The sequence below is a fragment of the Lepisma saccharinum genome, chromosome 4 (genome assembly GCF_977018435.1).
Source record: "Lepisma saccharinum chromosome 4, izLepSacc3.1, whole genome shotgun sequence".
Lineage (NCBI taxonomy): Eukaryota > Metazoa > Arthropoda > Insecta > Zygentoma > Lepismatidae > Lepisma > Lepisma saccharinum.
Window position 1 is genome coordinate 101,858,429 of NC_139232.1, and position 27,320 is coordinate 101,885,748.

General features: G+C 39.7%; 1 protein-coding gene across 6 annotated transcripts in view; it reads right to left on the minus strand.

Annotated features, from left to right (window-relative positions):
* The window catches only part of LOC145986678 (fatty acyl-CoA reductase 1-like), a 125,532-nt gene that overhangs the window by 46,155 nt on the left and 52,057 nt on the right, over positions 1–27,320 (minus strand). For all 6 annotated transcript variants that reach the window (XM_083120980.1, XM_083120977.1, XM_083120978.1 and 3 more), the window contains one exon: positions 6,106–6,460. In XM_083120980.1, coding sequence (XP_082977106.1) covers positions 6,106–6,327 — 222 coding nt within the window. In that variant the 5' untranslated portion in view covers positions 6,328–6,460. The remainder of the gene's footprint in view (positions 1–6,105; positions 6,461–27,320) is intronic.

Sequence of the window (27,320 nt, forward strand, 5' to 3'; positions counted from 1 at the left end):
ATGTACTTGCATTGTGTTTAGCGGGGATTTGCTTGTGTAAGGTCAAGGAGAATTGCGATGATCATGGCCACGAATTGTACCTTTGCCACTTATGGGAAAGCAGAGTGAGCAAGGAGTCAAGAATCGCTGCTTCCGCGCACGATCTGGCAACGTTCTCCACGCACCGTTGCCTAGTCCAAGCTTCAGCCCTTCCTTCAAGGAGAACACGAGCTAGGGTGACACACGATGTGGCAACATTCCCCTTGCTATGTTGGCTAGTTATGAGTCCTCCCTCAAAAGAAACATGTGCGCTGTAATCTTTAGCCGTTCTATCAAATATTTATGCCATTTCTCAATCAAGTAAACCCCCACAAGTTATTGAAAAACTAAGATGTACAGTCACCGGCAATATAAATGGGACACCTAAATCCTGAAATACTCGCTTCCCTGCAAAGCGTCGTGTGTGTTGCCTAACTCCACGGCGATAAGTGGATTTTCAATGGCAACGTCTACTACAGCCGTAGATTTAGGTAACACACACAACGCCTTGCAGGGAAGCGAGAATTTCAGGATCTATGTGTCCCATTTATATTGCCGGTGACTGTACATTGTCTTAAACCACCAAACAAATGCATTTGTAAGCACGTCCACTGCCACCGGTGTGGCAACGGCGGAAATTCTAACAATAGCCTCATTTTGTGTCTGACTGCAGATGGTATCATATAAGTTACCAAGGACGTAGTATAACGGGAGTATGTCCAGTAACAGAGATTCTCCATCTGAGTTGTAACTAAACTGTAAAAAAGGGCCCATCTCATTGTAGTCACGTTCAATCTCAACTGCATAAAGCAGGATCTACTGTATACAGAGTGCCAGTGAAAGTAAGCTGTTGTCCCTGGCCATTCTTCTAGGAAATTATTTTTACGAATTCAAACCAGAACTTAGATCTTTTCAATTTTATTTTTAACAATGCCAGAATATAGAAATCTAATAGACACCTAGTTTATATTTCCCTTTCCTTTCATATCAAATTCAAATAAATTTATATCCTACAACTTAGTTGATTAATAATTGGGGGGCAATACGTGAGTAGTGCCCGCGGCCATACGACCGAGAATTATAGATTAGGTTCCTGGTTACTGAAACTAATAATAATCTAAATATTAATTGAAAATAACAAACTTAATATTGAACATATAAATAAATATCTAACTAAAGAATTAGAAGGAACCCCAATCTACTTACATCCCCCATCGCATAGCCACACTCACCATTCACGTGTACAGTAAGAGTCACTCCACTCTTTCCCCCTTAACGGATGCTTCCCGACTGAGCAGGCTTGATTCTTCCTCACGGCTCTGAGCATGCTAGCCAATCAAAATGAGGCAAGACGTCATACAATGATACCAACTCACTTCGTGGGCAGAGGGTTATAACGTGAAATGATTATTTTACATGCGTTTACCGCTTTTCTCGGGTAATCACGACCATCAGAATGGATGATCTTATTCAATCTTTTTTTTTTATTACTCCCTCTGTCCCATAATTATAGTCCGGTATGCCAAAATGGTAACTTTTTATTTATGTTCTTTTGGATACTTGATCGGCCAATTTGTACTGATCCTTGAGTAATAACGTTGTATGACTCATTCCCGTGTTTCATTTTCTTCTTCTGTATACACAAATGTCACAGTTTGAATATCAGACAATTATTATGGAACAACAAACAAAAGTATACCGGACAATAATTATGGGACAGAGGGAGTATTCATTTGGGAAGATTCTGAAAACGCTAACACTTCTTCCACTGTGTATTTTTGGTATACGTATTGCCATTGACGTCGCTCTTTTTCATATTTCGGCTAATCGCTATGATGAAGGAACAACCACGCGTAGGCTGAGTTTTGAGTAGTGTTGCCCACGGGACGAGACGGGACAGCCTTTTAAAAATTCGAGACGAGACGAGATTGACCATGTGTCATAACACAAACGAATATTTTCGAGACGAGACAGCATTTCCACGAGACTCCACGAGACGAGACAGGCCAAAGTCTCGTCTCGTGGGCAACACTAGTTTTGAGTTTTTGTTTTAAGTGCACTTTATGCGCAGGAAGGCTAATCGGGGTTGGGCCTACAGTTTAAAGTATGATCCGAACCACTTGTGGCTCCACCGGGTATCGAACCAGAGACCCCTTGATTATAAGGGGTTATTACCACTACGCGATCGTGGAGGCTCACGCCCAGGCTGGGACGCAACCGCCGGAGACCCTCCCCGGTGGTGTTCTGGCGTCATGGAGAATCCATCATAGGCTACGCTGGCGGGGCCTTCAGTGAAAGTCTCATCCGTTCGTTTTTCCTCTGTTGCTTTCACGTAACAATAAAATCGCCTCCTAGATATTCACTCCGCATCAAGGACACTGAATACTGCTCAAAGTGGTTTGCGGAAATGCCTCTTTGGTCGAGAAAACATTTGCAGTCAGCTCAGTAGGTCGAGGGTCCTCGCGGACTCCTTTAACGAGTGAAAGCTAAGTTTACCAAAACTTCCAAAAACTTACGTAATAACACGTCGGGAATTTTATCGAAACGTGCTGGCATGAAGATGCTACCTCTACACTTATGTCACTCCCTTCACCTCAAATGAGGTGTATTGTACCTGAAGGCACATAGGGTTACAAACAGTGTGTCAATTAAGCTTTTTGTACATTTTTTGCAAATTTGAACGTTACCAGTCAGTAAACTAAACTATTTTCTTCCAGTTCTGAGTACCTTAGAATGGTGTTCTAACCTAGGACATTAAATCTTATGATATTTACACGTAATTTAGAAACCTTAATATAGTTACATTCTAAGAAAACCCTAACTTATACATAAAAAGAGCTATTGAATTAGCAACAGAGAAAACTTGAAAAAAATTATATTGCCCGTTCAACTCAATGGCGGCGTGCGGTGAGAAATGTGATCTATCTCCTAGGAATACAGTTGACGAAATCAACTCTACTTGCCATGAACGCAAGTTTTCATAATTTATTGAGCAATGGACAGAGCAACGGCGCTAGTCTGGGAGCTTTTTGAACAACTTATGACATGAAGTAGGGCACAATTGTTTTAATGGTTAAATACAGTGGTCTTGGTTCCATAGTTAAGTAATGGTAAAATAAAAGTAAAGTTAAAAAGTAAAGTAAAGTGTTCCCCTGTGCTACATGTCATGAAGACGCATAGAGGGGTGTGGAGTTAGGGACCCACATTTTCTTGATCACGGCCGAAGGTGGGGGTGACGTGATCAGCACCACGCCCCAGGCCGCCTTTACCCCCAAGAGTTTCCTCCAGGTACCCACTTTATGCGACGCTGGGTGGGCGCCGGAGCCGCTTGAATAGGTGGGGAAATTCCCGGTTCTTCCCCGCCGAGGATCGAACCCGAGTTTCTCGCATGGTAGTCAGACGCCTTACCGACTAAGCTACCGGGGCTCAGTCTCAAAAATGGTATACTATAGTATATAATACTTGGGCGGGGGATATTTTTTTTCTTCTGCCGGGGATATTTTTTGTGGGGGTGAAATCCCCGGCATCCCTCCAATTAAATCGCACACTGGTTACAAATGTTGAATATGTAATCAATATTAATCATCATTCATACTCATCGTCACGATTATCCAGAATTAGCAGAAAACATACGCAAAATAAAGGAATATAAGTAAATGTCTCTTAGGAATAGACTAAAACCTCTTTTAACGTCACGCGTGACACCGTCATTCGATTCCCGAGGTGAGAGAGGTCTCGGGTGGAAATTTAACTATAAGCGGCTCTAGGGCTCATCCAGCCTCCAATAATTGGATAACTTAGGGTGTATGGGCTAACGGATCGTGGTGCTGACCGCAACACAGACCCCAAAACGTGTCAATTGACACACATATATTGATTTCAATAACACGTTAACGTAACTGCATAAACTGCAAATGATACACCTTTTAGTGTGTCAAAATACACATACGAATGTATTAAAGGATATTTTTATGAGATGAAGTTCCTTGTGATGCACTAAAAATGCATCAATTGGGAAGATCAGACAAGATCATTTCGAAGATAACAAAATTACACATTTACCTGTGTCAATTGATGCATTGAAAGTGAAAGTTTGTTATCTTTGAAATGATCTTGTCTGATCTTCCAAACTGATGCATTTTAGTGCATCACACGGAACTTCATCTCATAAAAATACCCTTTAATACATTCCTAATGTGTATTTTGACACACTAAAAGGTGCGTCATTTGCAGTTTATGCACGTTAACGTGTTATTGAAATCAATATATATATATATACATGTATATATATGTATGTGTCAATTGACACGTTTTGGGTTCTGTGTGCATCAGCCAGATCAGAATGTGTTGGGCTTTACCTCCACGCATCCTATATGCCTTTATGTCATGGTGCAATACACAGAAGATAGATTTGCCTTCAACCTCCTTTTCTTGTATTTTAGTCAATGATACATTTCTAGAGTTTACAACAGATGGCACCAGTGTTTTCAAATCAGATATTAACGGTTGAGAGACGTAAAAATGCATGTAGTGGTAGTATTGACTAGAAAGGTATTATGGCCAATTTATTCTTAGCTAACATTATTAATATTATAGTTAAATTCTTCTATAATCGTTTTGATATTAGTACAACACTCAAACAATCTAGGTGGAAGAATAATAAATTCACTCCTTCATAGGTTGTGAATTAGCAGCGAACAAGAAGAAAAGTAAATTCGTAGCCAAAATCGGGCAATACAAGTTTTTGCATGTAAACATCACCCAATTAGTAACTCTGAAGAAGTAGCAAAATAATTTTGAATTACTAAATTTAGTAAAAGCTGCGAGCAACGGCTGTTTTTGTCATGTTTCGATTAGCATCGAAAAGGTTGATCTCGTTCTAGTCTCGGCAGATTTTGCCACTAAGTGCTACATAGAAATGGTGTTCAGTGCACTATTCGTGTAGCGGAAATGAAAAGAAACAGTAAAGAGACTTTCTCAACTTTCCATAATTCTTGGTTTCAATCTTAGACATTTTCTGCTTATTACTATTGGGTAAAAATATGAAATATATTGTGATTATATAGAACATCTAAGACTAAGGGGAAAAAAATATTTTTTTTAGACCTCAGAAAAATTTTGTTTTTCGGCCCCGCCCCGTCCCGCCCTGCCCCTCGTCTCTACAACCACTACTCTTTGTCTCCATCCTTAATGCCCGTAGAGGGCCAATCGTTTGTTTGGTTTTCAGTTCATTTTATGCTCAGATAGCCTAATCGGGACTGGACCAGCAATTTAAAGCGGGATCCTAAGCACTGATCAATGTGCCTCCACTGGGAAAGAAACCAGATACTCCTTAATTACAATGCCGCGGGGTTGGCACGAAGGCTCGTCGTGTTCGAGACATCACACCACTTTTGTAGAGTTCAGTGAAGAGTTACGCCATTGCCATTATGTAAAGGCATTAGATCATCTAATTTAATTTAAATTAGATAAAAATATGATTATGTAATTTAACAATAATTAATTATATCAATATGTCATAAGTTGCAGTTCTTTCCAAATAATTATATTATGTATTGTCTTTCTCGTATTGGTATTTTTTTCTCTATAATTGAACGATGCTAGGGGTTCTGGGTTCGAATCCTAGCCTGGACGTGGGTGTTCCTTATGATGTCCCTTCATCAATTTCATCATATCATCACTCATCCTTGTCTTCGCGATTAGCCAAAAGTGGCAAAAAAGCGAAGTAAAATGAACCTTATTAATCAGTCTCTTTAATTGAGTTATAATTTGATGATTACCTTTGATTTTATTTTCGTTATTTGGAGTCTCTTCTTTACACTTTTGACTAATCGCGACGATGAGCATGAGTGAACATGTGATAAAATGGATGAATGGACACTCACAAAGGACACCAATGCCCAGACCGGGATTCGAATCCGGGGACTGTCGATTAAGTCTTCAACTTCTGCGACTTGGTTTAACACAATAGGAGCCTAATAGCACATAAGTGTCAAGGCCCAGTTTCGAACACTGATTTACTCTCAGAAAGTTGCCACAGAATAAACGGACAATGTAGAATAGAGAAGTAGGAGTTTTTTGACTTACCGGTTGGTTGAAGACCTCCTCCAGTCTCTGGTGCGGCTCCTTCCCTCTCTTGGGCCTGATGAGGACGTAGATGGTTTTGATGCCATGACACTTCCTCAGCAGCTTCTCCAGCATCACCTTCCCCAGGAACCCGGTGGCTCCGGTCATGAAGAACTTCCTTCCATCCAGGAAGTCCATGATTCGGTTCTCAACCTGCTCGGGGGACGCTGTGCCTTCCGTCATCTTGTCTGCAATGCGCTCGACTGCTCGAAGAATTTACTCAACAGCTTGGACTCTCTCGCGGTTGTGGGCTCTGGCAGCGCGGTTCAGGTCGACCTTCACTCGGCAACGGTCTTCGGGAGAATGGCGAGGGTCTCTGAAACGCCAAATAAAAAGTAACTATTTTAGGTTTATCGTTTCGTGGTGACCACAATGGACAATTGACTGGTGTAATTGATTCAGTATGGAAATGTGCTTACGCGTCAATGTCACCCGTTACTTGGCAATGCCTTTGTCTCATGGTGACCTCCTGCGTGTATCGGAAGTGACCAAGTCAAAGACAAAAGGGCTGGTGGGAAGAAGATGTGAATGAGTTTGCTTGTTCATGCTCATCCAGGACATCGTTTCCAATAATATTCAGTAACGAAGAGATAAGGAGAAAAGGTATAGATCATCGTAGGACATTGTCCAAGCAGAGCCCCGTTAATATCCAGCAAACGATGGTTCCGAAACAAGATATGCTGCAATCTTGTCACATTCACTTTAAAGAGAGAACTCTCGTTATCGATCAAGTGTTGATTTACCAACGCTCGTCTCGGTCTCATCCAAGGCCAAGTAGTAGAATATGTAACACAATATGTAGCGTACCGGCACACAAACTTTCACAGTTTCTATACGACGTAACAGCAAGCAACGATTTTCTACTTCACGCATATACGAGCTAGGGAAGGCCAGATCCGGATCCTGAAGGATCCGAAATCGGAGGGGGACACAGGGGTCAGATCCTCACTTCAATTTGTCCTCATCTTAACATTTGAGGGGGCACAGGGGTCAGATCCTCACTTTTGCCCCCTAGAACATTTTTTTAGCCGAAACAAAAAACACCTATTTCTTCATTTGGGCCCCTCTATACACCTGCCTAGTTTCATGGAAATAGGAGGGGAACACTTAGATAACCTCCCTTGTTAGTCTTACACTTTGTAATTATATAACACTGCATATATTATAATGTTATATTTTAATTTTTAAAACTGTAACTGTAGAACAATTGTATAATTTTGTATAACATTTCATTCTTGTTAAATGTGTTAAAGGTTTCATCCTGGAATGGAATGTCTCACATTTATGTGTTACCATTTCCAATACATTCGAATGAATACATATTCGTTTCAATGGAATTTACTAAATCACCTCTGAAATTTTATGTTAAACAATAAGAATATTTTTGTGCACGAGTGTGTTAGCCGATGAGTAGCAAATTATTTTAGAAACAACACTTGAAAAAAAAATCTTGTAGGACTAACAAATGAAAAATTTCTTTGTAATCGAAGATCATAATACCTTTTAAGATGTGGTAATATTATAATGGGATTGAGATACGAAACTATCGGATCCGGATCCGTTTGGCCATCCCTAATACTAACGCGTGAAAAAACTTTTTTTTAATGTGACTTTGCAATGACAGTAAACAAATTTACTGATGCACGTTGAAAAATTTGATGGATATATCCTGACAACGTATAAGTTGTCTTCTTCTTCTTTTCTTAATATAATAATAATAATAATATGCAACTGTCAGGCACGTATCTAGAAATACATTTCGGTGGGGTCCGACTAAGTGTCTCATTAATAATAAGAAGAAGAAGAATAATGATAATAATAATAATTATTATTATATATAATAAAATTAAATAATATTAATTAAATATGTAAATTAATTAATATTGTATTGTTATTATTACATGAATATGTAAAAGATGGTAAAAGAATAGAGATATAACAGCTCGTATTCATTATCTAGCTTATCAAAATTTGAACAAGTGCCTGGCAAGGACATTAATGTCAAATAAATAAAGAATTGAAAATTTATTGAATAATAAAGAAAGGAGTTAGATCCAATTGAGGAAAAGTAAAGTTCCTGATTATTATTTTATGCATATCATCATAAGTAGTAGTGTGCATATATCTTTGGAACTGTCCTTCAAAACCATATGATCCAAATTCCTTGCCTTCCAATAAGTTAGCGGGAAAAAATAACCATCGATTATATAACAAATTAAAAAGTATATTAAAAAAATGTGTTAAAATTATAGTTTGATTATTTAATTTTAGTACTTGGTAAGTCTTTCGGGGGGAGATCCAGACCCCATGGACGCCCCCTAAATACGCCCTTGGCAACTATCATTTAAGAGAAATTTGCAAGCTTCGTTACTAAATATACCTCGAACGAAACGAGAATTTAGAAGAAGGACAAGAAAGCTCTGTATTATCTGTTTTTTAACAGACATCTGTCTTGTCCTTGTTCCGACAAGTCTCGAAGCAGCTGGCCTCGTTCAAAACTGGAAAACACTATAGAGACATGCAAAAGAGTCCGCCAGGTGAAAAACAATGGTCCTCTCTTTGGAGGAGAATCAGCCCATGGTTATTGTTATTTTTATTGCCTTAAGAACCGCGATGGTCCACTCGGTAGGGCGTCTGACTGCCACGCAGGATATTTTGGATCGATTCCAGGAGTGTAGGATTTCAGGTGGGAACTTTTCCAGCACTGTCCCTGAATGGATGGGTACCTGGGGAGGGGAAGGCGGTCGGAGCGTGGTGCTGATCACATCATCTCCACAACCGTAGGTAAGGTAAAGTTCCCCGTGCATGTAGCACTGTGCCATGAAGGTCCATTTAGGGGATGTGTCGGTAGGGCCCCACACATTCTCGATCCTGGACATTTTGGAGGTGATGTGATCAGCACCACGCTCCGGTCGCCTTTAACCCCCTCCCCGGTTACCCTTTTATTTAAGGCTGGGTGAGCCCAAGAGCCACTTTATGCGGGGACAAGGCCGGAAAAAATCCAACCTTAGATCACCCACACCGGGAATCTTAATTTAAGGATTTACCTTTAATGGTCTTAATAGGCTTACAGAGCCATACAGTATTTCTTGATAAGCAGTATTAATGCAAATAACGGTTTAATGTTCTGTATTCAGGAACTGGCATACAAAATACCTATTACTAAGGAAAGTGAAATTGAAGAGGCTTGCCATTAAAAGGTAAAATCGGCAAAAAGGGGGGGCAACTGATTTCCACGCTCTCTTAATCGCCGACACTGAATTTTAATGATTCAGTTTTCAAAACTTTATTTATGGCGCACACAACTGTAATTTATAATAATCATCTATCTTTATCCGTGATAAAAATATTGAAATTATATTAAAAATCGTTCCGTACCGTTTTTGTAAATTAACAAGCAGACCGTTAAATTTTGGTGTAAGAATATTGTAAATTTTACGGTAACAATGTAGTAGCAATATAAAATAAAGAAAGAATAGTGTGGTATGTAATTTGTATGAAAAGAAAAAGGTAGAAAAAAAAGTAAGATTATTTCCATAACATCCCTGACTGTTGTGCATTTGCAGCTTGGGAGCGAGTCACAACTTCCGAAGCAGCCAATCAACAAGCGAGCTACTGAAGTCATTCCAACCCGGCACCAATCACGGACCCTCTTCCTCACGCTCCTTGCTGTCGGTAGGCTCACTAGCTAGACTCGGGCAGTCAGCCAGAGCTGTTCCGAAAATAATCTGACTTCTAATATGAGTACGTGTGTGCATGTATGTGTGAGTGTATGAATAAAGGGTAGCTATAGATGGATGGGATGTAGATCACACTGAAATTTTACCTCTTACGGGCCCCTACAATAGATGAGTAGGCTAACGTGGTACAGGAAAGGGCAGTAACGTAGTCCTTAAAAAATGTCCCATTTTCCTAAGGAGCTAGACACCGTAATTACAAATCGGTTTGTGAACTGTGAAATGACTTTGTTACTCAAGAGATGGCGCAGTAGTCGCGTTGTGTCCCAATTCCGGTTACTCAAAATATATTGAAATAATGTTTCATAGTAGGGACGTTCAATATATAAGTTTCCCTGTGCTATAAAATATTGTATAAAGCAATGCCATTAAAAAGATGCACATGGTTGACAAGCGCCATTCTTCGTCTACAAGGAACAACAATCGTATTCGTTATCAGACGTGAAGGCGCATGCGCTCAAGGGAGAAATGTAAATGCTTGTTCGGAAAACGTGGGCTCGCGTCATAAGGAGTTCAGAAGCTAAGGGCGTTCTGCTTATGGACTTTTTGGAACGAGGAAGAACAATTAATACTGACCGTTATTGTCAAACATTGGATAAACTGAGAAACGCAATTCGATATAAGCGACCAGGTCTCCTGTCAGCTGGTGTCATTCTTCTTGACGATAACGTTCGCCCCCACTCAGCAGTGCAAACACAACACAAAATTGAAGAATTGGGGTGGGAACGGCTGCCCCACCTTCCATACAGCCCAGATTTAGCGCCGAGTGATTTCCATCTTTTTCCGGTGTTAAAGTCTGAATTGCAAGGTTACCGTTTCGAAACAGATGACGAAGTGAAGTGGAATGTGAGAATAGTGCTCAATAGCCAGAGCCCTGATTTTCTTGCAAAGGGTATGGACAAATTGGTGCAACGGTGGGACAGATGCCTGAATCTCTATGGGGATTATGTGGAGAAGTGAGGAAGGATCCTCCTACACATGTATGTATAGTTTTCTAGTGTATCTTTAAAATAATTTTTTTTACAGCATACGGACACTTATATATTGAACGACCCACGTATAATATGATGTGTAATGCTTTATTTAAAAAAAAAATCTTTATTCGTTTAAAAAAATCAGAAAAGTTTAAATCTTTCGTTTTCAGATATCGCTATCAACCTTCTGTATACCGACTGAAGATTAAATACTTTTCTATAGAATTTCAGAGCTACTTTTTGTTCATGCACTCGCATCGCATCATATTACGAGCTTACAATATTACTCTGTATTTATTTTATGTTGCTACTACGTAACTACATTGTTACCATAAAATTTAACGGTCTGCCTGTTAATTTACAAAAAACGACACGGAACTATTTTTAATTTAATTTGAATATTTTTATCGCGGATAAAGACACATAGATGATTATTATAAATTACAGTTGTGTGATGATTTGTCTCCACACTATAAGCCTTGTCTACCAAGAGGGCCTCCCCGATGGCGCAGTGGTAGCGTCGTTGCCTTGCAATCTAGGGGTCCCGGGATCGATACCCGGTGCAGGCACATACTGGTTCGGATCCCACTATAAACTGTAGGTCCAGTCCCGATTAGGCTTACTGTGCACAAAGTGGACTTAAAAACACCAAATCTAACCAAACCTTGTCTACCAAGAGAAAGTAAACTGTCCTTGCCATTATGTTCCAGAGAGTTAACTTGCAATGTCCATGATAAATATGTACTTACTTTCCTTTTTAATAACTAAAGTAGAAATAAAAAGTAAAGTGCTCCCCTGTGCTTTGCACCACGCAATGGACGCGTATAGGGGGTGTGGAGTTAGGACCGCACACTTTCTTGATCATGGCCGAAGTTGAAGATGAGGGTGATGTGATCAGGACCACGCCCCTGGCCGCCTTTACCCCCAGAGTTTCCTCCAGGTACCCACTTTATACGACGCTGGGTGATCGCCGGAGCAGCTTGAACAGGTGGAGAAATCCCGGTTCTCCCCGCCGGCGATCGAACCCGAGTCTTTAGCATGGTAGTCAGACGCCATAACGACTGAGCTACCGCGGCTAAAGTAGATATAATGTACGTTATATAGCGCGGGGAGAAAAATGTTGTTCGGTTATGGATTTCACTCTAATCTTCGCCTATAATCGATAATACCTGCAACCTGGCACACGGTACTTGTCCCGGTTAACCTTCTCTAGATTAGGTTGATTGAATTTGAAACTTGGGTGCTTCAGCACTTAGGCTATTTTGCACCCGTCACGGGGTCCAGCCCCTTACCATAACTAAATTAAAATTAATAAAACGACTGTAATGTCGAGGGACTGTCTTACCTGGGTTATAAGTTGAGGCTGTAAAGGGACACTCAGCACACATAAGGACAAGACACAGGACAATACACACACAGCCCTACGAGGATTATACTGGCCGTAGATCTAGACGGCAGAGCCTCGTTAGTCTGCAAAATGCAGTCCAGGGTATACTGTGTGGAAGGATCATCCCTTACACCACCTCTAGATTCAACTCCATCACTTCGAATTGCAATATGAATCAATTCTGAATGTTATACCGGGTGTCCCAGAAGTCTTTCCCTGATTACAAACTTTATTCATATCCGCTATATGCAAGGTAGAGATGTGAAAGTGGTGACAAAATGTTGGAAAACTAACCAAGTTTATTTGTTGCAGGTTTGAGTAACGTGGCTGTAGTGTAGCAGTGTCAGTGCCCAGAAAACCGGAAATGTTCACAAATCAGTAAAAAGCTCAGCATGTCCTCTGGTATCACGAGACCCGGTCACCAATAACAGTGCAGAGGAACTCTCCTTTAGAATATCTGCCATCAGTAAGTTGGTTTTTAAAAAATGGAATTTATCTTCATTCCCAAATCCTGTCAAGTCCAAGAAACATGTCCCGATGTCAAGAGCATTAATTCCGGATTCCTTGACACTGACTCTACTACACTACAGCCACATTACTCAAACCTGCAACAAATAAACTTTGTTAGTTTTCCAACATTTTGGCACCACTTTCACATCTCTACATTGCATATAGCGGATATGAATAAAGTTTGTAATCAGGGAAAGACTTCTGGGACACCCGGTATTACTAGCAGGCCTTTCCATTAAACGATATATTTATTTGTTGACATTATACCCTTGAATGAATGGATGATTGATTCGCGTTTCTGCTACTTTTGGCTAATTTCGAAGATGAGGATGAGTGTTGATAAGATGAAATAGATGAAGGGAAAATCACGAACGCACATAGACAACACAAAACATAAGCCCAACATAGAATTGTAGTGGCCATTGGTCCATACGCGAGAGCCTCATTAGTCTGCAAAATGGAGTCCAGGGTGTACTACTTGGAAGAAAGGTTGACATTCGGGTGTCTTCAAAAAGGGTGGCCCCTTGCACCCCATTGTATCCTAGGTGCCACCCTACTCAGTCCAGTTGCTAGCATGACATGGGCACAGATACTGACGCACGGTCGTGCAATAAACACGCAGTCAGTCAACTCAGGACTTACGCAAGAAAAGTTTGTGAATTCAAGTTTATTAGGAACACTTTCAAGTGCCGGGAGTTTCTTGATGTAGGTACGCAGGACAGCTATTGTTGCAACAGTGCAGACACGTGACGTGACCTCCGGCTATCAAATCTGGACATAATTAACCGCAGCTTCTGAGATCTTCGAGTTTGACATCCTTTTACCTTAGTCCAAGAGGTCGCAGGATTGAAAGTGAAAGTTTTGAAAAGATTATGGGTCAACAATACGGACACATGGTTCGCTCACCGCTTCTCCATTCAGTTTTGGATGCAGAAATGATTCACAACTGTACGTTACGCTTGAACGTCACATTTAACGGGTCGTTAGTCTCAGTTGAAACCATGATCTGAGGTTAACTTTCAGTCCAGTCAAAGTCGCGTTGTTTTTAGTAAAAGAGAGCACGCGTGTCACCAGTGAATTTTCACATGGGTTCTCAACACAAACGCATTCAATTAACAACTTACTAATAGGTAAGCAACTATTTCGCCTGGTTTTTGCATACATAGACTTCGTTCTTCCAGTAGACAGAGTATAGAGATGTCCCATAGCAGGATTTGTGAGCTAAAGGTTTGTAATTTTTAGTAGCATCGGCTATTTAGTACTTTCAAGGCTAATTTTCCCGCAGAACCTTGCGAGACGCAAACTCCTAAGCTTTAATTAACGCTTGGGTATGAAAATTAATTTCATTCATCGCAGTTTGAAAAAAATAAATGTTGACGATTGATTTACTTTTTGGATGTTGGAACCTTAGTGGTGGTCTTTAATTTCACACACTAATTTCTCCACTTCTCCACAAAACTAGGCCATTTCTATATTGACAACCAATGCAAAATTTCGACCTAAAGCTAATTAAAATTATAATTTATTTAAGGTTTTGGCCTATATTTCTTAAGTAACAACAAGAGTAAAGTAGAAGGCTACTGATTACAACACTGACAAACTGATGCCAATTTAAAAGCTGATGTGAAGGTAATTTTAATTGCATGAATAATATCGCCACTTTTAAAAATATATTTCTTGAAAACTTGTGTTGTTTTCCATTTATCAACATTGTTGAAAAATCTGTATATTGCACATTGCAAAATACCATTGAGGCATATGGCAGGTGGAGGTAGAACCGCACACATTTACAATCTCGGTCATGTGTGAAGGTGATATGATCAGCACCTCGCTCCGGCTATCTTTAACTCCTTCCTCTCAGGCACTCACTTATCAATGCAGGGTCGTTGCTTATAAAATTTCCACCTGAAGTCATCCATCACGGGAATCGAACCCGTGTCTCTCGCGTGGTAGTCAGACGCTCTACCGACTAGATCACCATGACAACAATGTTAAAAAGTATATTTGAGTTTTTGTTTAAAGCCAACTTTATATACAAAGAGGCTAATCGAGACTAGATCTGAAGTTTAAATTGAGATCCGAACAATTCACTGTGTGCCTCTGCCTCCACTGGATATCGAACCCGAGAACCTTTGATTAAGCGAGGACGACGTTACCACTACGCCATCAGGAAAGCCCTTAAGAAGTACGTGTATAACTTTGAACCGATAGCGATGCCGATACTCTTATCGATTCCCACCGATACCGATACTTGAAAATTGAAGTAATTATAAGTTATTCAAAATATTCATTAACAGATTATATGCATCAATTGCAGAGTTGCAAAACAGCCGGCTTTTTTGGAAAATACAGAAAATTTTGGCTTTTTTGGCTTTTTACCAATTACAGCTAACCTATTTCACTTGAAGATACTGTTATGAGTTTACAGGTTTGTATAGTGACATATTTTACAACTAGCTAAAAAAAATACATGATGTAGCAGCCAAGACCAGCCAAGAGACAGATATTGGCCAATCCCAGTCGACACATATTACATAGTGGTTCAGATTCAGATACAATTTTAACTCTAGCTTACAGGGGGAGAGGGGGGTTGCAGGCCAACCACCTCTATTTTTTAGATTTTCCACTGTTTGAAAATAAATAATACTGTTCCCTGGGATGGTGCCAATATTTCTGTATTAATAAACAACTGCACTTCTACAAACAAAAAAGCATCATAAAAAATTATTATGGATTTTGTGAGTTTTAGTGAATGATAAAATATATGAGACACACTTATGCAATAATTGGTTATTATTTTTTAATGAAAGTATTTTTTGTAATTATTATAATTAATAAATAACTGCACATATATAATCAGGAAAGGAAGAAGTGATTCAATAATAAAATGTTTTCTTGAATTTTAGTGACAAAAAAGGTGGGCCTCTGAGCCGGCCCCCGGTATGTAAATTTTGTGGACGGCACGGGTAAGCTAGGGTTAAAACTAAACGTGTAGTCCTGATGAACACATCTGACCATGAAATGTACTTAAAACAAGCTTTTACATGTTTGTGTCTCAATTTCAATGTTGATGTCATAAAATATTAAACAAATATTAATATCAAATATTTGATGCTTCGGGACAATTAAAAATCTTTCCTGTTTACAACACATATGCAGAAGTATACGTATTACGTGAATGTGTGTATATGTGTGGAGCATTAAGAAGGAAGCGTGACGTGGCTCTTGTAAACCAACCCTTAGAAGTAAATGCAACCTATCGAACGGAAGCAACATAAGCTGCAAGTGTCGCTTGTCACTTGGCCTGTACAGTTTTCTCAGTGAACTTTCAGACCGAAGAGACAAGTGACACGTGTCACTTGGAAGCAGACCCTCAGTAATCCATTCAACCTTTTGAACAGAAGTGCGACAACGAACTAAACATGTCACTTGCATGTTGCTCGGACTCTACTGTTTCCTCAATGGCGTGCATCGTGCCACTTTGGTCTGTTATTCTTGCATGCACGGTGAATGTTTTGCTTTATACTGAAGAAGACTGTGTTGCTTGTCATCTGTGACTTCAGTCTGAAAGTTCCTTCAATGGCATGCATCATGTCGTCTCAGTCTTGTTTGTGCATGCGTGGTGGATGCTTGCTTACAGACTGAAGGGGCCCATGTCACTTCAATGTGACACCCACACTGTCACGTGTTGCTTCTGTCTGAATGTTCTCTATACCTAACAAGATTGTTAGCTACTTCATCAGAGATTAAGATTTAATTTAGCCTGTAAATCACAGAGAACAAATTGCAAGTACTGCTGTTGGAAAAAGATCGGCTGTTTGATAAATGAATTGGCCTCTGGAGTGGAATAAAGTAATAGTGTATCCTTATAATAAGATGGGGCCTAAGGTTCAATCCTCAGTGGAGGCAGAGTGCATCGTATCTCAATTCAAACTGTAGGTCCAGTCCAGATTTCTTTGCCATTTGAGGCCAGGCCAATCTTATTTGCTTCTGCTTCAGTTTTAGTTCTAGTGTCTCAACCGCCGAGCTTCGAAAGGTCCGTTGCACCCAGGAGTTGAAGACTAATTTAAATCTTATTCTGTATTTGACAGCAAGTCTATACATAATTGAACTATGATTATACCATAGTTGATATATTAATATTAATTGAGGGTGCATATTAATTTCCATATAAACTTTAAAGATCAGAAATGTATTTATGAGTGAAATTGCTGGGATCAGGGCATCGACTTGTAAGAAATAAATTTACTGGGCTGAGGTCTCACAAAGGTTGTGAACCACTGCAACAAGCAGCCAAAATACGCCACTACTTGCTCCGTTACCAGGTCCAGTGGCCATTTAACCAAATTATACATGATGTACTGGAAAGGCAGAATACAAATATATTTTACTGAACACAAAATTTAATGTAATGATTGGTTGGTTGATTGATTTAAGGCCACTTTATGCACAGTAAGGCTAATCGGGACTAAACCTACTGTTTAAAGTGGGATCCGAACCACTATGTGCCTCCACTGGGTATCGAACCCGGGATCCCTTGATTACAAGGCGACGACGCTACCACTGAGCCATCGGGGAGGCTTAATGTAATGAGATTGGATACTAGATTTTCAGAAGGTAGAGCAATATTTTCTTTTCTGCTGCATGTACGTATTCCTATAACAAATTCAAACTTTGAAAATCATATCATACTATTAGGTTGTATTAAAACTCATACAAAACTGCTTTAGTTATGTGCATATGTTTATACTACATAGATATATTTAAAAAGCCTACCTAAATATGAAGATAACACTCGGAAAGAACCGCCCATTCAAATAAACAGCTTTATTGAAAACACTGTTTATGTCTAGCTACGAATTTCATGTTGTAAATTGTATTTAATATTTAGAAATGAGCGTATTTTACAGTAAAGAAATAAACTAAAACCATGGAACAGGAAAATACTGCCAACTGCTGTATTTTCATTGATTTGAGACACTTTTCTGAAAAAAGGCGAAAAAAGCCCAACCAAAAAAGCCACGGAAAGAACTCCGTTTTTTTTTCCAAAAAAGCCGGGTTTTTTTTCGACCACTTCCAACTCTAATCAATTGACCAAGATTTGTGCTTTAAAATATACAAATACCGTGCGTCCATTTCGATCTGCAGCCGAGAGATCGGGAGAAGCGTGGCGGGCGGCGCTGACGGAGATGCCGACATTTGCGGCCTGTAATGCCCGCTTATTTTTATAGACATATGCAGACATTTATATAAATATTGCAAACCGAGCACTAACCTGTGTTATAACACGCAAAAGTTCTTCTGTAATTCATCCAAGTTCTGCTCTTATATACACAAATAAATACGCTATAGAAACGATGTTAAGAGCCACAGATAATAGAGCATTTTAATCATAGTTTTGACCAGTAACGTCCTGTTTAAGTTTATATCCTTGAAAGAGTTTTGTGGCCATGGGAATCGTTTGGAGGTTTCGAATGTGCAACACTGTATCAGGATTACACTGCAGACGAAACCGATAAAAGTGAATGGTTTTCGTGAGCTTCCTTGCTATCCAGAATATCCGAGCTCGAGTTTTTTGTTCCTTCGCGACTAGATGAAGACAGAGTTGTAAATATAGTGGCGAGCAATGTAAACCAAGAGCGTGTTAATTTCGTACTGTGCGCAAGAGTGTTATTCTTGGTTACTTGCAGTTACTTGTTTGTGTTATTGTAGTGTGTATGTGTGACGTGTCAGTGAGACGATTGGAATGCCAGCCGCAAGATTCACGTTAGAACAAAGATTTTTTATGTATGACACGTACGTGAAAACAAACTCGTGTCGAGACGTGTGTAGGTAATTTGTACAGAAATTCCCATGCGTTTCAACTCCACACAGAGATACGGTTAGACATCTTGTCCTTAAATTACGAGAAACTGTATCGTTAAATTTTAAAACACCTAAGCAAAAACGACGGATTCTAACCGAAGCAAAACTCGATGATATTGGTGCAGCGTTAGAACGTTCTCCAAACAAACCTCTACGCCGTGTTTCACAAGAGGTGGGCGTGTCAAAATCATCGGCACATACAGTCACTAAGCTACTAAAATTAAAACCATACTCTTATAACACAGGTTAGTGCTCGTTTTGCAATATTTATATAAATGTCTGCATATGTCTATAAAAATAAGCGGGCATTTCAGGCCGCAAATGTCGGCATCTCCGTCAGCGCCGCCCGCCATGCTTCTCCCGATCTCTCGGCTGCAGATCGAAATGGACGCACGGTATTACATTAGAATATTAACTTACATGTTATGTCATCAAAAGTGTAAGTTCTTTCACACAAAACTAGTGCAAAATGAAGATAAACTTTTACTTTTGCATAATTTGCAGGATAATTTTTCCGCGAAAGTATCGAGAGGCATTTTTGCGGAGCCTATGAAAGAACAAAATGCCGTAAAAGTATCGGTCCGTATCGGTAAACAAATTTCAACCGATACTTTCCGATATCGATGCCACTGGTATCGGTCGATACCGATATATCGGCTCTACTTAAAAATAATTGTTAAGTACAAATCAACATCTTAGAGCCAGAGCACTTCCGCAACATCTCAAGCTGATCACGCGAATCTAGCTAGCGAGCCTAGAGCGTGAGCAAGAAGGTTAACGATAGGTGCTGGGTTGGAATGACGTCAGGTGCTCGCTTGTTAATTGGAAGCTTCCGACAGTTATGACTCGCTCCGAAGCTGCACAACAGTCAGAGATGTTACGAAAGTAACTCACTCTACATCCAAGATATCTTCCAATCTTCCAACAAGGAAACTCGTTGGTCTCTAGCAACGACCTTAGTGTTCGACGGCCATCAGGTTTAGGCCTACATGCATCTCCCAGTCGATGTATATCCGCAGTGTCTTTTCCGACAGGCAAATGTTTTACCGTTAAGATTGACTTTTAATGGCTACAGACCTCGATTTTATTTCTTCCTCCAAAGCCGGTGCAGTTTTTTCCAGTGGCGGAGTAACGACCTTCTCTCGTGGGACCTTTATTTTAACTGTCGCCTTTTCGGCTTGTTGAAAGGTTAGTTTCACACCTTGTTTCCGGTGCGAGCTTCTAATTTTAGACATCTTTAGGCAGAATCGTATGTTAGTTTTAGACGTGTTCATTTTAGTTGGCAAGTAGAGGTATTTGTCTTTTACACGTTAGTGAACGATTTATTGTTAGTTTTAGACGCCCTGGGAGGGATTATCGTCTAAGTCAAGATGGGAAAGGAAAATGAACCTTAAATTTATATTTTAGTCAATTGACGACTTGTTGTTAGTTTACTCCCTCCGCTGCCCTTAATCCATAATTATTTTCTTCATTTTTGGAGTTATTTAGTTTAATTTTGTGCTCCACTCATGAAAAGTCAATTACATGTGTGTCTTAAACCTTTCCGACTGAGTTCATAATGTGGACAACTGGATGCACAAACTTTGTAAATCGTCCGCCTAGCGCTCAAGTCTCTGGTGAGAGAGGTACCTGATTGGGAACGAAAATTTCAATATTCACCCCAACGTCTTCGCTTGTAATCAAAGGATCCTGGATTCGATACCCGATGGAGGCACATTGCACAGTGGTTCGGATCTCAATTTAAACTGTAGGTCCAGTCCCGATTAGCCTATATGTGCATAAAGTGGACTTAACACAACAAGACAAACAAACAAAGAAATTCAATATAATGTTCACCCAGCATAGTGAGAACAATAATTTAGAAGGCTCCTAGAAAGCAAAAGCAGCGGACTTTGGGCTAAGACGCCAAAAAGAGATACGCTGACTACCTTTATTAAGAGACACACAATTTCTTCAAGAAAGCCGACTTACTTTCATACGATCAGCTGTCCTCCGCGAGGAAGTGGTTATCACACATCGCTAGGACGCCAGAGGTCCCGGGTTCATATCCCGGCCTGGGCATGGATGTTCTTTGTGTGTCCGTTCATCACTTTCATCATATAATCACTCATCCTCATCTTCGCGATTAGCCAATAATGGCAGAATTGCGAAGTAAAATAAACCAAATCAATCAATCAATCAATCAACTTTCACACTATTGGCCATAGAGACCTGAGATTGGCGACATCTTGGTCTTCGAGTGTGCGTATATGAAAGAAACATTTGGTATTTTCTCCCCAAAACACTAAATAAATTTATCATTAGTAGCATCAGAAATTGTGAAATTGTATGTCTCATAGACTTCCTAACAAAAAAATAAAACCAACAGCAACGTTAATTGATTTGTACAACAAACAACATTTGTTTTAGTGTGCTTTCAGACCGGAACAACAAGCATCACTTGGAAATAATTGCAACCTTACGTACCGAGACGACAGAACAAGCTGCACGTGTCGCTTGTCGTTTCCGTGTCACTCGGACTGGACAGTTTTCGCAATTAGCTTTATCGTGTCGTCTCGGTCTGGCGAACGCGCATGCGTGGTGAATTCTTTATTTGGGAGACTGGTGGTGGCCCGTGTAAGCCATCCCGTATAAGCCGGGGCAGTACCTCTTTTTTTTAAGTCTCTCTGCCGCTTTTTTCTTAAAACGTAAAACGGGATGCCAGGACGTCCCTTCTTGGTAACAATGACTTATCGGAATTGATTGATTGATTTGGTGTTTTAAGTCCACTTTATGCACAGTAAGGCTAATCGGGACTGGACCTACAGTTTAAAGTGGGATCCGAACCACTATGTGCCTCCACCGGGTATCGAACTGGGGACTTATCGGAATAGTATTACTGCAACACCTCGACTTTTATTATGAACTATGGCGTTGTTGGATAGAAATTATTTTACATATTCCATATTCCAATTTATTTAAAGTATTGCAGTTTTTTCTGTGTTTACCTGGAACTAATGTCCCCACTGAAGTAGTGTTTTAGTACGTGAATGGTTTCTAGACAAGTGACCACAATGCTCTTCAGTACGAACTTAGAAAGCTATACGCAAACTTTAACCACACGTGTGTAAACTTTTACAAAATGTTAAATTGAAAGGAAAGATGTACTAAAGAAGATTCATTCGGCAAAATATCAATGGATGACTTCTAGTGATATCACCATATTATGTAAGTTATTAACACAGTATTTATTTAGTTAGTTCTCAAAAATATGTATTTATAACGATACAATTTATATATTAAAATGTTACATTTTGCCGTCAGGTTTCTACTTCAGGGAAATCTGAAAAATGTTCCGTTTTGATTTTTTTAAAAATAGAGTCACCTTATCCCCGAGTCGCGTGTCGCTTAGGTCTGAAAGGTGCCTTAAACATTATAACCTTACAGAGGAAGCCATAGACCGTGTTGGTCGCCCCCGATATCTCGCGCCGGGTTCTACCCACTCAACCGAGAGCGTTCTAAGAAACCGTATTGGAATTTCCGCCTTAATTACTTATTGCACTGGGAGAATGGGAGTAGCGCACAGAAAGAAAGGGCACTTTTTTTTCTTTTAAAAGAGTCTGAAGCACGTGACCGAGTGTTTACCTTGTTCTTTCCCAATCGAACACTTGTGCCACTTTTGCCTCCATCTGGGTTCAGATGTCTGAGTTACGTGTTCACAAACTTTCTCGCTTACATCAGCTGAAAAACCCGAAGAGGTATTGTCCGAAGACAACGTGGCTGTTGCACGTGGTTTCACCGTCCCGAAAACAACGCAAAACAACTCATGCTGATTTGGTGTTTGTCGCCTCAAGTTTAAACTTTGCAGATGGTTTTGAAATGCTTCCACCTGTTGAATCAACAATAGCAGTATTGGCAAAATATACACACTGTGAGCTTTTGCTTTGAGGGGGATGCCCACTCAATGGCAGATTTGTATAAGGGAACTTATCTGTTACCAACTAACAGATAAGTAAACTAAACTACTGCGTACCTTAGAACATCGGTTCTAACCTAGATCATTAAATCTTTGATAACATTTACTCGTAATTTAGAAACAATTATTACATTTACATTCGAAGAAACCCCTAACTCATACACAAAAAAAGCTTTGGAACTAGTAACAACAAAAGCTTGTATTGCCATCTAACCCAGCTACAAGTTTCTTGTAACACCATTAAGCCTTGTTTCCATGATATGAAAAACTCAATATGCTGACCAAGGCAGTAATTCATTCCACTACAAAACATAAACTAAACGTAACGTTTCAACCTTCTAGCAAGGTCTTCTTCAGACTCTGCACTGACTAATAGTCTGGAGGGGAGTAATGTTTGTATATATATATATAGTCCTGTTTTTGTATCTTGTTACATTTGTACTTGGTGCAAAGTCTGAAGAAGACCTTGCTAGAAGGTTGGAACGTTACGTTTAGTTTATGTTTTGTAGTAGAACGAATTACTGCCTTGGTTAGCATATTGAAGTTTCTTTTGCACACTTCGACACACGTTCGGTGAGGTTGGTAAGTTGCAGAATCCCCTTTAATCTACAAGGCTGCACACTTTTCGGCAGGAATTTTTTGATGACTGGAAGATTAGTGATTGTTACATAATTAGGATTGTTGTTTATTTGGTGTTTTAAGTCCACTTTATGCACAGTAAGGCTAATCGGGACTGGACCTACAGTTTAAAGTGGGATCCGAACCACTTGTGCCTCCGCCGGGTATCGAACCCGTGACTCCTTGATTACAAGGCGAAGACGCTACCACTGGTTACATAATTAAGAAATTGTATATATATGCATTCAATTCCATTTTCTTTGAGGGCGTTAAAATATCCCTGCCAGGGATAAGAATTATTTTATTTTTGCTGGAGATAAATTTTGTTGTGGGGGAAATCCATCCCCACCTCAGCAACCCGCTCCCCCTCGTTAATTCGCACAAGGTCTATACCGTCTAATATATATATATATATATATATATATATATATATATATATATATATATATCCGGAAAGACTAGCCAAGTCCAAAATTAAATAGGCAAATAGGCAAAATACTTGTTTCTGTTGTACAATAATAATAATAATAACCTGTTGCTCCACAGCCCTCGAAGGGCCTTGGCCTATCTCCCGACTGCCAGTCTCCCTCCCACGATCCTACCTAGAGGTGTGGAGATCTTCAACCGGTAAAAGGTTGACGCAGGGTCAGCACGTCGAACCTCCAGCCGTTATAGGATATATTCATGACCGGGTTACGCTACTCACTCGTAGCTCCCCAATTTCCTCACGATGGTGGATTGCCACCGGTCCTATACACAGGCCGAGAACCCGGAGACTGAACCCAGTCGGACTCGAACCCGTGCCGTTCCGCAGTCGGAGTCCAAAGAACAGTGCCTTGGACCTCATGGCCACCGAGGAGGACTCTATTGTACGAATTGAAGTACAACACGAAATTATTTATTTCCGTAGAACTTATACAGAGGCATGGATACAGCTCTTTTCGATGCAATTTTGTTTTAAGTCTACTTTATGCTCAGATAGGCTAATCGGAACTGGACCTACAGTTTAAAGTAGGAGCGGAAGCACTGTGCAATGTGCCTCCACAATCTATCGAACCCGGCACCCCTCCCTTTTACATGACGCCATCAAGGACTTGAATTCTGGCCACGGAACTGGGTGAACATTCGAAATATGAACCAAGATATTTACTTTAAGATGTTAAGCTAGATGTAACCTCTGAGTTAGTACTGAAATTTGACCTTCAAGTTTGATAATAATTCATCTCTCTATATATACAGTTTTTGCCGTAAATTTATTTGAGAGAACGTATGCGACACATTTCTGATTGATTGAATTTAGTTTATTTCACTTCACTTTTATTCGACTTTTGACTAATCGCAGAGATGAGGATGAGGGATGATATGATGAAATTGAAGAAGGGACACTCACAAAGAACACTCATGCCCTGGCCGGGATTCATGACACATTTTAGGCTAACATTTCAAGATGTGTTAAGCAACAAACCTCACCAGGAAGTTGTTTCCAAGGTTACAATTGGCTGCACTTTGCACAACAATCGCTGTGTAAAACCTGTCATAAAAAGCCAAGCCGGTATATTGTGCGCACTTTAACAGTGTGCAAGAGAAGTAAAGTATAGTTAATATTTCATAACCACAATAAAAAGTCAAATAAATGCTATAACAATATCGTAATCCCTTTGAAAGATTTTTTCTATTGTGTAATTAACTTAATATCAACTTACATAGCATATGCAGGATATTGCACAATGTCCCACGTGGTTTAGTGATTAAGGGTGTTGATTTGAATTTTCTGTGGAGGATAAGCGTTTCATAGTTCACGTAAACCGACTTCATAACCCTTCACTACGTCAGACAAAGGAGTTTTATTATCCAACAATTCAATATCGAAGACAATAATTAACTGTAAATTGAATTGTAGCGTGCTTCAGTGGTTGTTTACGTCATCGATTAATGAAATTTAATTATCACGGTTAACCTAGTTGTTACAAATAAACAAAATTGTAGAATAATTCAACCAACAATGAACTACGATCACAACCATTTCGAAGCAAACAAGAACTTCCCTGATGGCCTTATAATCAAGGGGTTCCGGGTTCTATACCCGGTGGAGGCACTTAGTGGTTTGGATTCCGCTTTAGACTGTAATTCCGGTCCCACATACTTTATTTCTGCATCAGGATGACTTAAAACAAACTCAAAACTTTCCAAAGAAAGGAAGGCTTTACATAAACACAGTATATCGATGGATTACCACTGTGCCATCGAGTAGACCCAGTAAGGTATACTAGGCTATATTTAAAATACAATGCAGTAAATTAATACTGTTGTGAGATTGGGGCAGACATGTGGATATGGACGTCCGCAGGATTTTGTTTTCCAGGGAGTGAGGAGCAACGTATTTTTCCAGGAGGTCAAATGAGACATATTCTCCTAATAATATCAACAACACTCCTTCAGTTTGAAGTTATCATGTTCCTGCGATACCCTTATAATAACTAACATAAAGTACTGTGAATGAAATTAAATTATATGTATGAAATTTGGGTTGACATTCACTTCCCTCGTGGTGGCCCCCCTTACCCCCATTGCTAGAACATGCTTATAGTAATATCAACAATATAGATATTATAATAGTTAATGTTAAATTAATACCCCACAAGAATAACTTTTCTCTCATGTGATAAGCTAGTCTTATAAACGAGATAATTGATTACTTCATTACTGTTGTAGATACTTTGAATGTGTAATATGGGTTAGTAATTACAGTAAACCCTCGTTAACACAAACTCGCTTAAGACGAACACTCGGTTAACATGAACAAAATGTTGGTCCCGGCAGGGATGTATTATATCTTATAGAACGTTTTATCGGTTAACACGAATTTCGGTTACCACGAATTACGAACTGTTTTTTAGTCCGTTGCGTCATTAGATCTCATTTAACAGGAACTTTTTCATAATTTTTTTGCTGTTGTTCCCCTGTCGTTCCACTGCTAGGTATGTAAGAATTCGCTCAAAAATCTCTCTCATCTTGCCAACAATCAACTTATACAGTATTGTAACCAACAGATTCAGATCAACAATGTGTTCAAATGTGTTTTTCTATTCTTTAAAACGTAGCCAGTACGACATTGATCCGAATTGACTGCTAGTTTTACGGAAGCGATGAGTACAGTTGGCCATGAAGTTATCAGGCATTTGCGTTCCCGTCTGCGACAGCGCAATATACAGAAATTTTTCACCAGAAAATGATCTACGAGTACTTTTTTAAAAAGTTAATTACTATAGTAGTGTTTTCTATGATGACATACATAATACATATTGTAAATGGTTAATGTGTAGAAAGAACTATATTGCAACAATAAAATTTGAGTCCCCGGTTAGCACGATTTTTTTTTAACACGAACTCTTGATTTTTCGGTCCCTTGCGATTCGTGTTAACGAGGGTTTACTGTATCATCATAATGAACCAGTTCTGGTTCCAGACAATAACAGTCCATTTTTTTAGTCAATATGAAGTTAATTGTTATTTTGATGCATGGTCGGTCAACCAATACCGGAGAGTACCGATTACTCTCTGATTGAAAGCCCCTGGCGCTCTAGGTTGGCTGGAGGGTACTCAGCCTATTACTTAATGTGACTGCAATAGTTGAAAGAAAGAAATGCTAGTTATATTGTAAATAGGTTTCAATTGTAATTTTGAAATTCTAATAGGAAATTCATCATCGTGTTACGGTTGAGATTTCTATATTTGGAAGGGAAGCTATTAATATTGGTCGGTGTGCGTGTGTGTGCGCGCGATCGTGCGTGCACGTACTTGCATTGCGTCAGGCTTAAAACGCGACTGTGCAATTACTTTCAGCAACAATGAATGTGGTGTGTAATTGTTGAAGTTTGTTGTTGCTCTTTGTTGTTGTTCTTTGTTGTTGAAGTTTGTACAGAGTGCATGCACTTCATGCTCATATAGGCTAATCGAGACTGGACCTACAGTTTTTAGTGAGATCTGAACCTTTGTGGAATGTGGCTCGAACACAGGGCCGCCTGATTACAAGGCGAGAGCGTTAACGCTGCTACGTCCCAAGGGATGCCGATCTATAGTTAGAGCTGTTAGATCATATCATTCTCGTGTGTTTTTCCGCATTACCACCC